The sequence below is a fragment of the Solanum lycopersicum genome, chromosome 4 (genome assembly GCF_036512215.1).
Source record: "Solanum lycopersicum chromosome 4, SLM_r2.1".
NCBI lineage: Eukaryota > Viridiplantae > Streptophyta > Magnoliopsida > Solanales > Solanaceae > Solanum > Solanum lycopersicum.
The window spans coordinates 26301316-26315967 of record NC_090803.1 but is presented as its reverse complement, the minus strand read 5'-3'; the positions used below and the strand labels follow the sequence as shown (position 1 = coordinate 26315967).

The 14652-nt window shown below is 34.8% G+C and overlaps 1 protein-coding gene across 8 annotated transcripts in view; it reads right to left on the bottom strand.

Annotated features, from left to right (window-relative positions):
* LOC101255085 (ATPase GET3B) overlaps positions 1–2276 on the bottom strand; it is a 28752-nt gene extending 26476 nt beyond the window's left edge. For 2 of the 8 annotated variants that reach the window (XM_069297114.1, XM_019213527.3), the window contains exon 1: positions 1968–2192. In XM_069297114.1, coding sequence (XP_069153215.1) covers positions 1968–2103 — 136 coding nt within the window. In that variant the 5' untranslated portion in view covers positions 2104–2192. Of the gene's footprint in view, positions 1–341; positions 495–551; positions 775–1967 lie in introns of all 8 variants that reach the window. The other 6 variants (XM_069297113.1, XM_069297110.1, XM_069297111.1 and 3 more) reach the window with 6 other exon arrangements.
* Positions 2277–14652: the final 12376 nt, after the last annotated feature.

Genomic DNA, 14652 nt, shown 5'->3' with positions numbered 1-14652 from the left:
GATTGTATATACCCATTCTTATTCTAAAACTCCCCCTCAAACTAGTTCATATAAGTCATGTGTACCTAGCTTGTTGCAAATTGTAATTAATACGAGGTACGACGGGGGGCTTGAGGAGATATCTTCAAGTTGATCACTCGTCTTCACAAAATTGACGGAACGTGCTTAGTCTTCTCATGAAATATTGGATTTAATGTATAATACTAGTTTATCTCAATGTGCTTGGTCTTCTCATGAAATGCTGGATTTGAGGCATAATGTTGATAAAACACAGAGTAATAAATTCCTAAATTACAGTGTTTAACTTCCCAAACCAAGCCTGAGACCATAGAGTGACTTACACAATAGACATAAAAGGCTACGAGACTCCCCCTGAGCAAACAGAAATAGGTGGTTGCTCCATATAGACTTCGTCCTCAAGATCACCTTTTCATTTTTGCAAATCATAAAACTGGCTGAAACATGCCCATGCGCCATATTACTAGATTTGATAGCTGAAAGTGCCCACAGAGAAATAAAATTATACGGGTAGGGTTGGAATGATGGCACACCTAAATTTGTCGTCTTTATTTAAGAAAATACCAAAGGCGACACCTTTCTCGCCATGACGTCGCCTTTTGAAGATCGCCGCGCCATAAAGCTAAAAGGCGATGAAGGGTCGCCTCACCTCTCGCCATTGGCGACAAGGCGCTCGCCTTTCACAACATTGCTTTCACCAACCATTTGGTAATCTTCCCATTTATAGTACAAACTGAACAGGGCTCACTGCTTTACCTTAAATGGATTAAAACCAAACAATTGAACGGAATTAACTTAAAAAGTGTAAAAAGTAAAATTGATTCAAAATTGATCAGACCAAGCAAACATAAATCCCATTGAACTTAGAAGCAATGGTGCACCCGCCTTCTTTAAATACTTGATTCGGCTTTGATCTTTCATCCTAAGGGAGACTATTAATGGAAAGCAATTAATTCTATATTTTGAATGCACAACCAAATACTTGAATACAAAATTTATGACCCTGCCGCCTTCTTTAAATTCTTGATTCGGCTTTGATCTTTCATACTAAGGGAGACTACTGATGGAAAGCAATTGAAAGCACAACCAAATGCTTCATAAATTCAATACAAAATTTATGACCCTGATTGTTTCTCTTATGTAGCAGACCAAGTAACTCCTGAGGAAAACATTTGGGCCAAGGCATTTGACTAAGAGTCAACTGAGAGGATCAAGACCCAAGTTTTAATCATTCAGGGTGGTTTGATTGGTTGTTATACTTACGTGGAATATTAGCTTAGGTGTACTTAGAGGCATTGCCGCATAGGTGCACCTGCATTGTTCAAATCCTTCATCCAGGTCTAATCTTACATCCTAAGGCAACTAATGGCTACTCTACCGAGCGTTTTCTAGTTGCTAAACTCTACAGTTTTGATAGCCATATCATACTACTCCTATGGCAGTTATCATTTGTTAGACATCATCTGTGTTACTATTTTGTTTTAAGTCTAAACTGGGAATCTTTAAAACAAAAAAGAAAAATGTTAATCATTTAATTTTCAACACCCTGTCAAACTTTATATTGGCAAAGCAGAAGGAAAAATCCCCATTTTTCGCTACCCTATGAATGCACACAGGGTAAAACCCCGCAGAAGGCAAACCCACTTGCCAAGGGGTTTCAAACTTTGACACCTCCAACGTAGAAGTCCCAAGCCCAAACCAGTAGGTTCGGGTATAAATTCCCATTTTTTCACAACGGCGGAAATAAAGAATAAATGAAATAATATTTCTTTATCAACAAAAGGAAACCTATAACTGGATTTGTCTTCTTCACCTCAAAATGGGATTCCCATTTTCGTTCGTTGTTTACAAATTATAATTATATGAAACACAAAAGGTTCAAATAAAAGTAATTGAGTGGCAGAGTAACAAATAGCAGAAAATCTTGTGTTTTCAATAGAGAAACTTACCTTGCAAACACTTAATGGGCTGTTTCTTGAAGGAAATGAAAGTAGCCGAGCTGAAGGTTGGTCTGAAGTTGAAGAGAGAAAGTGGGTGTGAGGGTCTGAGAGAATTAGAAGAATGGCCATATCCCACAACTTCCATTGCAAAGATGAAAACACTTTCTTGGGTCTCCACTATCTTCTCTTAGCTTCTCCAGTTGCACACATTACTTGTGCCACAAAAATGAGCGAACACCTCACCAAAAGGTGTTTTAAGGGTCATGAAATTAAGGGTGTGTTTGGAAAGCACCTCATAATTGTAATTGGTATTAGCCTAGTAATTATAAGTGCAATCACACAAGGTTTATAATAAAATTTAAAAATAATATGTGATTATGCAAAATTAAAATTTTATAAAACATGATAATTAAGGTCTTTTATAAATGATGCTGAATTTGAGATATAAATTGTCTTATGAAAATATATTAATTAATAAATATATATTCTTATTTAATATTATAAAAAATTAGTATATTTTTATTAAATTAGTTATAAAAATAATTTCTATGAGTATTATGAAGAATATATGTTTGATAAAAATGTTAATGTTATAAATATAATGTCATAAAATTATTAAAAATCTTTGAAAGAAAGATTATTTATCAAGCCTAACTAAAAAATGACTTGCAATGTGAATATCATTTTGCTCGTTTGGTCTCGCTATCTCGTTCCTGGTTCTCTCTTTCAAGCTTCTTTCCATCCTGGGGATTTCTTCTCATTTCGTCTGTTCTGCTAGTTGGTGTCGCTCTCTCTCTTACTTATCTATTTTCATCCATCTTTACTCTCCTACAAGTCAATAATACTAAAATAAATTAAACTGAAAATATAATATTCCAAAACAAAAAAAGAAAAAACAATATTTTTTATGTCCAATTTCAGCAGAACGTAAATGTAAGTCTATAACCTTATTCAAAAATGAATTCTACCTTTACTTTAAATTAGAATGCTAACAAAATTATGATAAGAAAAAAAAGATAAATAATACGAAAAATTGAGTGCAATCACATAAAAATAAAGGTTGAAAATGAGAAGTAAATGAAATATATAAAAAAATTAATTTTAGAAAGTATATAACAAAATATATTTAAGAAAATAACAAAAATAAAATAAATTAAAATGAAAAAAATATAAAAAACAAATAAATAAAAGGAAGAAAATGAATTTAAAAAGTTTCATGCAATCTTTAAATAAGTTTCTTCGTACTTTTAGAATGTTTTATTGCTATTGTATTTTAACCTTTAAATTTGTTTCCTCAACTCTTGTGTCCCTTCAGAATGTGTATCCCTTTTATTACGTCAATTCAGGAACTAATTATACCCATTATTGTATCTTCTTCTTCATGACAAATTTATCCCTAATTTTTGTGGAACTTCGCAATTCCTTAGAAGTCTACTTTGGGTCTTCATCCAAAGAAATTATGAAACAAAACTATAATCTCCTTATAATTTTTTCCACTATTCAACATTCCAAAACAAAAATTATTTCAACTGCTCAATTTTTAAACAATTTATTACAACTATGACAATTATTTGGTTGTACTTATTTTTTTGTGTGCTTTTCACTTCTGTCATAACTTTTTTTAACAATTTATGTTAGTGTTTTTAATGGGATAATGCCCAAGTACCCCCTCAACCTATGCCCGAAATCCCAGAGACACACTTATACTATAGTAAGGTCCTATTACCCCCCTGAACTTATTTTATTAATAATTTTTTACCCCTTTTCGGCCTACGTGGCACTATCTTATGGGCCCAACGATGATTGACTTTTTTTTAAAACGATAATAGGACCTTAGTATAGTATAAGTGTGTCTCTGGGATTTCGGGCATAGGTTGAGGGGTACTTGGGTATTTTCCCTTTTTTAATCAATAATTTATTTTAGTATTTTGTTCAATAATCTTTAAAACTTAACTTTTATGCATTGGATTACTTTTGTGTTTTCAATTACGAAAACTTTTAAAGTATTCTTGATGAAATCAAAATTGAGAAAGAGACAATAAAGAGAGAATAAACTTCGCCACAATTTGTTAAGGTACTTGTACATGTTATTATATATTTATTGGGAGTTGAAATGTTGTTGATTAATCATATCTCAAAAATGTTGTAAAGTTTGACCGATATGAAAAAGCCACAATCCTTTAAAAATACAATTTTAAAAAAATCAAAACCCAAAGAAAAAGTTATAATCCCTCAATATAAAAAGTTGTCTACTTTTAACATAATTTACAATATAATTAAACTACCTATTTAAAATTATGCAAATAAATCTCGTTGTTGTATCTTCTTCTTCTTCATGACAAAATTCATCCCTAATTTTCGTGGAACATCGTCAATTCCTTGAAAGTCTACTTTGGATCTTCACCAAAAAAATATAAAAATGAAATAATACTATAACTTCATTGTAGTTTTTTCTTGAATTTAACATTTCAAAAGAAATACTATTTCAATTGTTCAATTCTTAAACAACTTATCACAACCATGATAAATTTTTGGTTCGTAACTATTTTTTGGAGCTTTTTCCTTTCATTATCACTTCGTTCGACAACGACGTTAGTATTTTATTTATGATTGGTAAAATTTTATCTTTTATAAATTTGTAATAAATTACTTTTTTTGTTACGAAAACTTTTAAGCATTCTTGATGTTATCAAAATTAAGGAAAAGACAACAAAAAAAGAATAAATTCCGCCACAACTTGATAAGATACTTGTACCTAATAATATATTTTACAAGGAGTTGAAATATTTTATTAATCATATCTCAAAAATGTTGTAAATTTTGACTGATATGTAAAAGTCATAATCCTTTAGAAAAATTACTATTTAAAAAAAAATAAAACCCAACGAAAAAGTTATAATCCCTCAGTGTAAAAACTTGTCTAGTTTTAACATAATTTATGATATAACTAAACTACCTATAAAAATTACGCAAATATTGCTTATCGTTGTTACTTCTTTTTCTTGACAAAATTTATTTCTAAATTTTGTTGTACATCTTCAATTCCTCGGAAGCCTATTTTGGTTCTTCACCAAAAAAAAATGTAACAACACTATAACTTCATTTTAGTTTTTCCTTCTATTGAACAGCTCAAAAGAAATACTAGATCAACTGTTCAATTCTTAAACAACTGATCACAACCATGACAATTTTTTGATTCATACCTATTTTTTGTGTTTTTTCTTTCTGTTATCACTTCGTTCGACAACTTACTTTAGTGTTTTATTTATGATCGCTAAAATTTTATCTTTTATGAATTTGTAATAAATTACTTTTTTTGTTATGAAAACTTTTTAAACATTCTTGATGGAATCAAAATTGAGGAAAAGACAACAAAGAAAGAATGAATTCTCCACAGCTTGATAAGGTACTTGTACCCAAAGGTGGAGGCAGGATTTTCAATAAGGGGGTTCAAAATTTGTAGAAATAGATAGCCAAAGGGGTTTGACATATACTATATATACATATAAACTTATTTTAACCATGTAAATAATATAATTTTTCGCCGAAGGGGGGTCGGATGAACCCCTTTGTATGAAGGTAGCCCCTGCAGTCGTACCTATTAATATATTTTACTAGTAGTTGAAATGTTTTTTTTAATCATATCTCAAAAATTACTGATATGTAAAAGTCATAATCCTTTAGAAAAATCACAATCCATCGAAAAAGTCATAATCCTTCAATGTAAAAAGTTGCTTGCTTTTAATATATTTATAATATAATTAAATATAGCGTTGAATAATTTGTAGGATTCGTGCTAAGACTTTTGGTATTAATACTTATCTATAGTATGAAATATAGAATATGTACTAAATTGCGTGTTAACAAGAAGAAGAAAAATTTAAAAAAAATTTAGAAATTTTGTGGTTTAAAAATGTAAGAGAACCCCTCTAATTATATCCAACAAATGGTAGTATGAACAAATGTTTATTATGCCATATCAGAAAAGTCACTATCCTTCGAAAAAACCACAATATTTTAGAAAAGATCACAATCCTTTGGAAAAGTCACAACTCTCAAAATTAATAACTATTCAGAAAAATTACAACTCTTTTGAAAAAGTCACAACCCTTTGAAAAGTGACAATCCTTCAATGTAAGAAGGTTTCTTCTTTTAATATATTTTAAATTACATTATACATAAATATATAATTGTAAAACCTTGGACTTTGAAAGAGCTAAATCGAGAGTCGTACAAGTTACTCTTCAATTATGAGTTTTGGGTCAACTTCAAACGACTATAACTTTCATCACATGATGAGTTAGGTGTCCCATGAAGTATCAAATTGAAGGTCATTGAGCTCCCTTTCCAACATCATCGAGTTCACTAAGTTTTGAGTTTGGATGAAGGAGAAATGCATCTTTGAGTGCAACAAGCATTTTTCATCCATTTTAAGGAAGGGTATTTTGGTCTTTTCCCTACCCCACTAGACCTACACATTTTTCCACCCAATTAAGGTTCTAAACCGATGGAGATCAGTTTTCATTCATTCCTAAATTCGTAGGGTTGAGAAAGGGTTTTCAAGAGGAGAAAAAAGAGAAAGTTTCAACAGTTCTTCCAAGCTATAAGGATTTTGGCCAAGAACTTAGTTCTCACGAGGTATTTAAGTTTTCATAGTGTTGGGTTTGTTCACCATCAAGTCAATCATGAGTTTTCAGTTATGAATTCGTTCATGAGATTGTGTATATTGAGATTCTTGAGGAGTTCTTGAGGTTTTACTTCATTCTTTAACAAATGGAGTCTTGTTGAGTTCTTGAGGTGGGTTTTTTTTTTGCAAATGAGTGATGTTCTTGATGGAATTTGAGTGGGTTTTCGATTAATTTTGTTAAGTTTTTGAATCTAAATGAGTTTGGGAGTAAATCAATAGATGATCTAGGCCTTGATTTGATGAAGAACAATATTAAAAAAACTTGGTAGGGGTGGGGCATCACGCCGCAGTGCGTGTAAATGACTGTTAAATAATTTGGGGCCTGGCACCCTATGCGACATGTACGCCAAGGTCGTGGGGCCTATTTCTTCTCTGTTCTTCGTCCCGTATGAGTTCTTTCAAGTAGTGTTTTCTCTCTCTTCACCATAATAACTATCGAAGACTTCATTAATTGCATATCCTAATCATAACTCTTAAATCATATATGTTATTTGTCAAATATAGAAAGTGTGAGTTTTGGTTGAGACCGGTGGCATTTCTTGGTCATATCATCTCAAGTGAGGGTATAAAAGTCGATCTAAAGAAAATTGAGGCAGTTAAGAATTGGCCTATATCATTGACTCCAACCGACATTAGAATTTTCTTGGATTTAGTCGGGTACTATAGGAGGTTTGTGGTGGGTTTGAATCTATTGCTTTTCCTTTGACTACCTTGACCCAAAAGAGTGTGAAGTTTGTGTGGTCGGAGCCTTGTGAAAGAAGCTTCAAAGTGTTGAAAGATAGGCTTACCTTAGCTATGTTGTTGACTTTATCGGAGGGTACCAAGGGTTTTGTGGTATATTGTGACACTTCCCGAGTGAATTTGTGTTGTGTCCTTATGCAACATGGGAAGGTAGCAGCCTATTCCTCTAGGCAACTCAAGGTTCATGAGAAGATTTATCTAACTCATGATCTTTAATTAGCGGCCTTGGTGTTTGATTTAATAATATGGAGGCATTACTTGTATGGTGTTCATGTGGATGTGTATACCGACCACAAGAGTCTTCAAAATGTGTTTACTCAAAAAGAGTTGAATCTCCGTCAAAGAAGATGGTTGGAATTGTTGAAAGATCACGACATGAGTGCCTCTACCACCTCGGCAAGGCTAACGTGGTTGCAAATGCTCTAAGTCATATGACCACGGGTAGTGTGTCTCATGTGGGGGAAGGTAAGAAAACCTAGTGAAAGATGTTCATAGGTTGGCTAGATTGGGTGTTCGGTTGGAAGATTCCCCAAATGGTAGTTTTATGGTTCATAATAACTCTGAGTCATCCTTAGTGGTTGAGGTGAAGTCTAAGCAACATCTTGATCCGCTATTTGATGCAGTTGAAAAAATTGGTAATTAGTAAGTTGAATGAGTTATTCTCCAAAGGGGGGGGATGGTGTGCTAAGGTACCAAAATAGGTTGTGTGTACTGAATGTTGACTATTTAAGGAGAAAGGTTTTGGAAGAAGCTCATGGTTCCCGATATTCTATTCATCCGAGTTCCACCAAAATGTATTGTGATCTTAGAGAGGTATTTTGGTGGGATGGTTTTAAAAGGGACATAATAGAGTTTGTAACTAGGTGTCTGAATTGCCAACAAGTAAAAGCCGAGCATCTAAAGTCAAGTGGTTTGGCCCAAATAATAGAAGTTCCTACTTGGAAGTGGGAGGAAATTAATATGGACTTCGTTGTTGGGTTGCCTCGAACTCGGAGGCAAAACGACTCAATTTGGGTCATTATGGATAGATTGACGAAATCCGATCACTTTATCCCTCCTTAAGTCTACTTATTGGGCGGAGGATTATGCAAGGATCTACATAGATGAAATTTTGAGTCTTCATGGGATTTTTTTATCCATTATGTCGGATAGAGGTGCACAATTCACTTTCCGCTTTTGGAGGTCTTTTAAAAAAAGGTAGGTACACAAGTAATGCTTAGCACCATTTTTTCATCCCCAAACGGATGGACAAACGGATCATACTATTCAAAACCTAGAAGATATGTTAAGATCGTGTGTGATATACTTCAAAGGGAACAGGGACAATCACTTGTCGTTTATTGAGTTCTCCTATAACAATAACTCCCATTCGAGTATTGCAGTGACTCCTTTTGAAGCACTTTATGGTAGGAGATGTAGGTCTCTGGTTGGGTGATTTGTGGTTGGTGAGTCGTCATTGGGTCCCAAAATAGTCTATGATGCTTTGGAGAAGGTTTGGGTTATAAGGTATAGGATAAAAACAACCTATACTCGGCAAAAGTCCTATGCCAACAATAGAAGAAGAGACCTTGAATTTGAAGTGAGTGATAAGGTGTATTTGAAGATTTCACCTATGAAATGAGTGATGAGATTCGGTAAAAAAGGGAAGCTAAGTCCCCAGTATGTGGGTCCCTATGAGGTTTTGCAATATGCTGGAAAGGTTGTGTACGAGTTGAAATTACCTAGTGAACTAGCTTTGGTTCATTCGGTATTTCATGTCTCCATGTATAAGAAGTGTATTGGTGATCCCGAGTCCATTCTCCCTATTGAAGGGTTGGGAGTAAACGAGGACCTTTCCTATGAAAAGGTTCTGGTGAAAATTGTTGATCGTTAGGTTAAGAAGTTGAGGAACAAAGAGGTGGCCTCCGTAAAGGTTCTATGGAGAAATCACCTAGTTCAGGGAGCAACATGGGAGGCCGAGGCCGACATGAAATCTCGTTATCCTCATCTTTTTCCTAATTAAGGTTAGTTGTTCCTATTAATAATGAAAATAATGAGTAAAGTTGAATTTGACTTGTTTTGCAAGCATATGCATATTTTGGTAAAGGTTTATGTCGAAATGAGTTTTCATGAAAAAATCTTTTTTGTATTAACTTGAACTAATGTGAAATACATGTTTTTGCCTTCTTGAGATTTTTGGTATTTTGATGTTGTCTTTAGAAGAATAACATGGTAACTCTTTAATGTCATTTTGAGCTCATGTTGATGTTGAGAAGGTAGTTCCTCATAATGTGTCATGAAATGTTGAGTTCTTATGTGTTAGGATTTGAGTTTCTATGTGTAATGTCATGTTATGTGTTGAATGAAGTTGTGAGGTACTCCTATGAGCTGTGACTCATGATGATTATATACATGTTGTTGGTTGGGCTGCTAGTATTGAGAAGCCCTATAAAAAAATTTAGTGTAATTCGGGGATGAATTTTCCTGGGGGGGGGGGGATAATGTAATACTTCTGAAGTCTATGACTTGGTATATAGCTTCACATGATGAACCAAGACTTAAAACACTTTTTCTAAGCCTAATTTAATGTATTGAAACTAGTTAGGAACTAGTGCAATTGAACTAGTAAATGTCCTTATGTTTCGTGACGGTTTAGAAGTGTTGTATGAGGTCTAAATCTTGTAAAATCACTTTAAATAGGTAAAATAATGTATATAGGATGAAAACGTCTAGGTATGGCCCCCCAAGGACTGCCCTAGGAGTCCTTGAAGGGACCCCAACCTTAGCCAAGCAAGCTGCCTAAGGCAGCGAGAAGTTGCACTAAGGTGAAAGAATCCACATCGCGGACATTGTCCCCCAAGGACCAAAAGTCTTGGTCCGTGTCGCGGACACACAACAGACTCCTTTGTCTCAAAAATTAATCTAGAAAATCTTGCAGGAACAACTCTACATCACGAACTTGTTTCCCGACGAAAATCTGAAATTTAGAATTCAAGTTTGACTTCATTAAAAGGTCAACTTAAGTGAGGGAAATTTTGGATATTTTATGGTAGGATTATTTACTGATTTTCAATCAGTTTTACCTCTTATTCACTCACTCACTCAAATCAAATGCCCAAATCAAAACTCAAAAGCTCTCACGTCTCTCTACTTTCTCTCTCTATTCAACCTCCATTGAAGGAATCAAGATTCTTGAAGAAGAAGACAAAAATTCCCTAGGGTTTCACTCAAATTTTGTGGATTAAGTCTCTATACGGTATGGATTCTTCACTCTTAGGATTCTTTTTCCAAAGAGGTCCATTCAAAGCTAATTTCTAAATCACCCAATTCCAAATGTTTTTCTCTACAAATGGGTTTTCTTCTAGACTTGAAATTGATGATTGATTATGACTAATTATGATTACCCATGGTTAATTAAGTGTTGATTGTTGGGTAATTGATGCTAATTAATGGGAATTTTGTGTAGATCATGTCCTTCCCCAATTTCCTCAAATCTTTGATTTTGCTTATGAATTGATGAGAATTGATAAATGTATGGACTTCCTAGGGTCATGTATTGTTGGGATTTGATCTATTTATTGAAAATTCAATATTGACCCCCTTTCCCCTAATCCTAGGTTATGAATTGAGGTTAATTTGGCTAGTGACGATACAATTGACTTAGTTCTTGTGTTGATTACTATTGTATGATGTTGTTAAGTAAATTGATGGGTGAATATGGTTGGATTGATGATAAGACTTTGAAGGTAGGCTTATAAAGGTGAATTGGTAAGACTTTATGATCTTGAATTCTTCACTTCAATGAAGATGGTTTATACTTGATTATCATGTTCAATTGAAGTATTACATGTGATTAGATTAAGTAGGTGATGGTATGACAAATGTAATTGAAATGTCTTTACTATGTGAATTGTGAGATTATGATTAAGGTATGATGCTATAAGATTGATTATGAATCACTTATGTTCCTTACTATGATATGATGATGATGGTGTGTTAATCTCACAAATGAAGAGTTGTAATCAAAGGCCATTCTCATGCAATACCTAATGAGATAATCATATGATATGCGAGGGGTTAGTCTCATATGGCCTATATTAAGTTATGATAGTTAAGAATAACTTAAAGACATTTCAAAAAGGGACTTTAGCTTAGCACCAAGCAAACTAGATATGAGAGGTGTCCCTTCCCAATGTGGGAAGCTAGGTTCACAATAGTTCTCCTGAGATGGAGATTACAATGCAATTGTGCATAAAGAGGGTCTCTAGTATGTCTTCTAGTTCTTGAACTATGTTGCACTCATAGGAATACTAGCTAGTGGATCCACCTAGAATGTTATGCTCGTGATTTGGTACTACCTTGGCAGTAGACCACCTTCTTTCATTGTAAACTTTCATGACACCGAATTACATGTTTAGCTCGCATGGTCTATGTCGATTAAATCAATTATTCCGAAAGTAAATTGAAGTAATGAAGTGGAACACTAAATAGAATGACCTAAGGGGTTCTACTTAGTGTAGGTAGGGGTATGATACTCTATCTATAAATTGCACGAATTGTCTTTGAGGGAAGTCCTAGGATGTTGTATTTATGTTATTATGCACTTATGATATCATGAAATGTATATAGGTTGTTCTTATATGATGTTGGTTATATTGACGAACATGATATTAGTCTAAATTGATATATGTGATGATGACTACACATGATGGTTATGTCATATGAAGCAAGGCATTACTTATGATCTTCTATCTTGTTTACTTGATTGTGTGGGCTTGGGACTTCACATAAGCATTGCACTTGTAGGCTTGAGATAAGATTGTTGGTAAAGGTCTTGTATGTTGATGATATGAACTATTGAACATGAAATGTTAATATGGATTTATGATGATGTTGTCCTTGTTTATGAACATGTCTTATGATGTTGTGATTCCTTGTCTTGTATATGCTCTTTTGTGTGTGCATAAAGGCTTTTCAAATGACTTAGCATGTTTCTAAAGAAATGTTCCTTCTTATGCAAAGGTGGATGAAGACCCCCAAGACTTCCTTGATAAGATCTACAAGATCTTGTATGCTTTGGGTTGAGTGCAAATGAAAAGGCCGACCTAGCTTCCTATCAACTCAAGGACGTGGCTCAAACTTGGTATACCCAATGGAAAGACAATATGGCTTTCTGAGCGGTTCCTATAGCTTGGGAGGTGTTTAGAAGGCTTTTCTTGATAGGTTCTTCCCCAGGGATAAAAGTGAGGCCATCATCATCTTTCAACAAGGAGGTATGAGTCTGCAAGAGTACTCATTTAAGTTCACCAAATTATCCAAGTATGCACCTTCTTTGGTGTCTAACCCAAGGGATAAGATGGGTCTTTTTGTTACGGGAGTGTCCGATGATTTAGTTGAAGAGTGTTGTTCGGTGATGCTCATCGATAACATGGATAATTCTATGTTGATGGTGCATGCTCAACAAGTCGAGGAGACTAGACTCAAGAGGAAAAATATGGAGTTTAAGAGGGCTAAGTCTTATGAGGGAGGTACTTCCAATGGTAGGTTTGAGACTTAACAAAAGCGTTGGTTCAAGAAGAGGGTTTCCAACAAAGTTCCCTCCAATTTTCCCAAGGCTAAAAAGGATAGGATGTCTAAACCTATGTACCAAAAGGGAAGAAATGAGAATTGACTTAGTAAAAAACCTACTTCTTCCAAGTGTGGTAAGAAGGTTGGGATGGAGAACTGCTTTGGGTGTGGCAGGATTGGCCGTAAGGTTAGGGATTGTCCTAATGTGATGCATCAAGAGAAGGGGAGTGGTCAATCTCTAACAAGTGGTCCTAGTTCCGAAGCTCAAAAGAGGAACCGCTTTTATGCTCTCCGCTCTAGGGGTGAGCAAGAGAAATATCCCGATGTGATCACCGGTATATTACAAGTCTTCTCTATTGATTTTTATGCTTTACTAGATCCCGATGATACTTTATCATTTGTAACTCCTTTAGTAACTAGAAAGTTTGATGTTCTACCCAATGTGTTGATTGAACTTTTTCTGGTTACTACCCCGGTGGGTGACTCCGTTGTGGCTAGAAGAGTCTTTAGGAGTTGTCTTATATCTTTGCCCAAGGCTAGCATTTCTTTTTAGGTCACAATGTGATTATCTTGGGTTGCATCCAACGTTTTGCTTGCATAATATATTGAGTGGAACACCTTCTCTTTTCTTTGCCCCAACACGCTTCCACAACCACATCATTTGCATCACACATCAGCTCAAATGAAAGCGCCCAATTCGGAGAAGTTAAGATCAAAGCTTCTATGATCTTGATCTTCAAAACCGCAAAAGCTTGCATGGATTTCTTATCGAATACAAATTTCATCTCCTTCTCTAGAAGATTGCACATAAGGCTTGCAATCTTGGAAAAATCTTTGATGAATCTCTTGTACAACTCAGTATGACCTAAAAAACTTCGCATCCCTTTCACAGTAATGGGAGGGGGAAGCTTTTCAATTACTTCCACTTTGGCACGATCAACTTCCACCCCTCTCTTTGACACCTTATGGCCCAGCACAATCCCTTCCTTCACTAGGAAATGACATTTTTCCCAGTTTAGGACAAGATTAGTGTTCACATCTAGAATACCCTATCCAAGTTCTCCCCTAATATCAAGAAATCATCAATGAATATCTCAGCAAAATATTCAACCGTATCATGAAAAACAACCATCATCATCTTTGGAAGGTGGTCGGGGCATTGCATAACCCAAATGGAATTCTCTTGAAAGCATATGTACCGTACGACAAAGTGAAAATGGGTTTCTGCTAGTCCTCTGGTGCATTCACAATTTGGTTGTATCCTGAATTGCCATCCGAAAATAATAATGTTCTTGCCCAGCCAACCGGTCTAACATCTGATCAATAAAAGAGACTGGTAATGATCCTTTTTTGTGGCTTCATTCAACTTCATGTAATCCATGCATATTCTCCATCATGTGACTGTCCTGGCTGGAATCAACTAATTTTTCTCATTGGTGATCACTTCATGCCTTCTTTTTTAGGCACACATTGCACTGGACTAACCCACTTATTGTCCAAAATTGAATAGACAATACCCACATCTAGACATTTGATCACCTCCTTGCGCACCACATCTTTTATCATTCAGTTCAGCCTACGCTGCGGTTGCGCAATGACTTGTGCCTTTCCTCCATGAATATCCCGTGCATGCATAAAGCTAGGCTGATTCCATGCATGTCAACTATTTACCATTCTATCACCTTTTTCCTCTTCCTCAATATATTAATGATGCTTCAA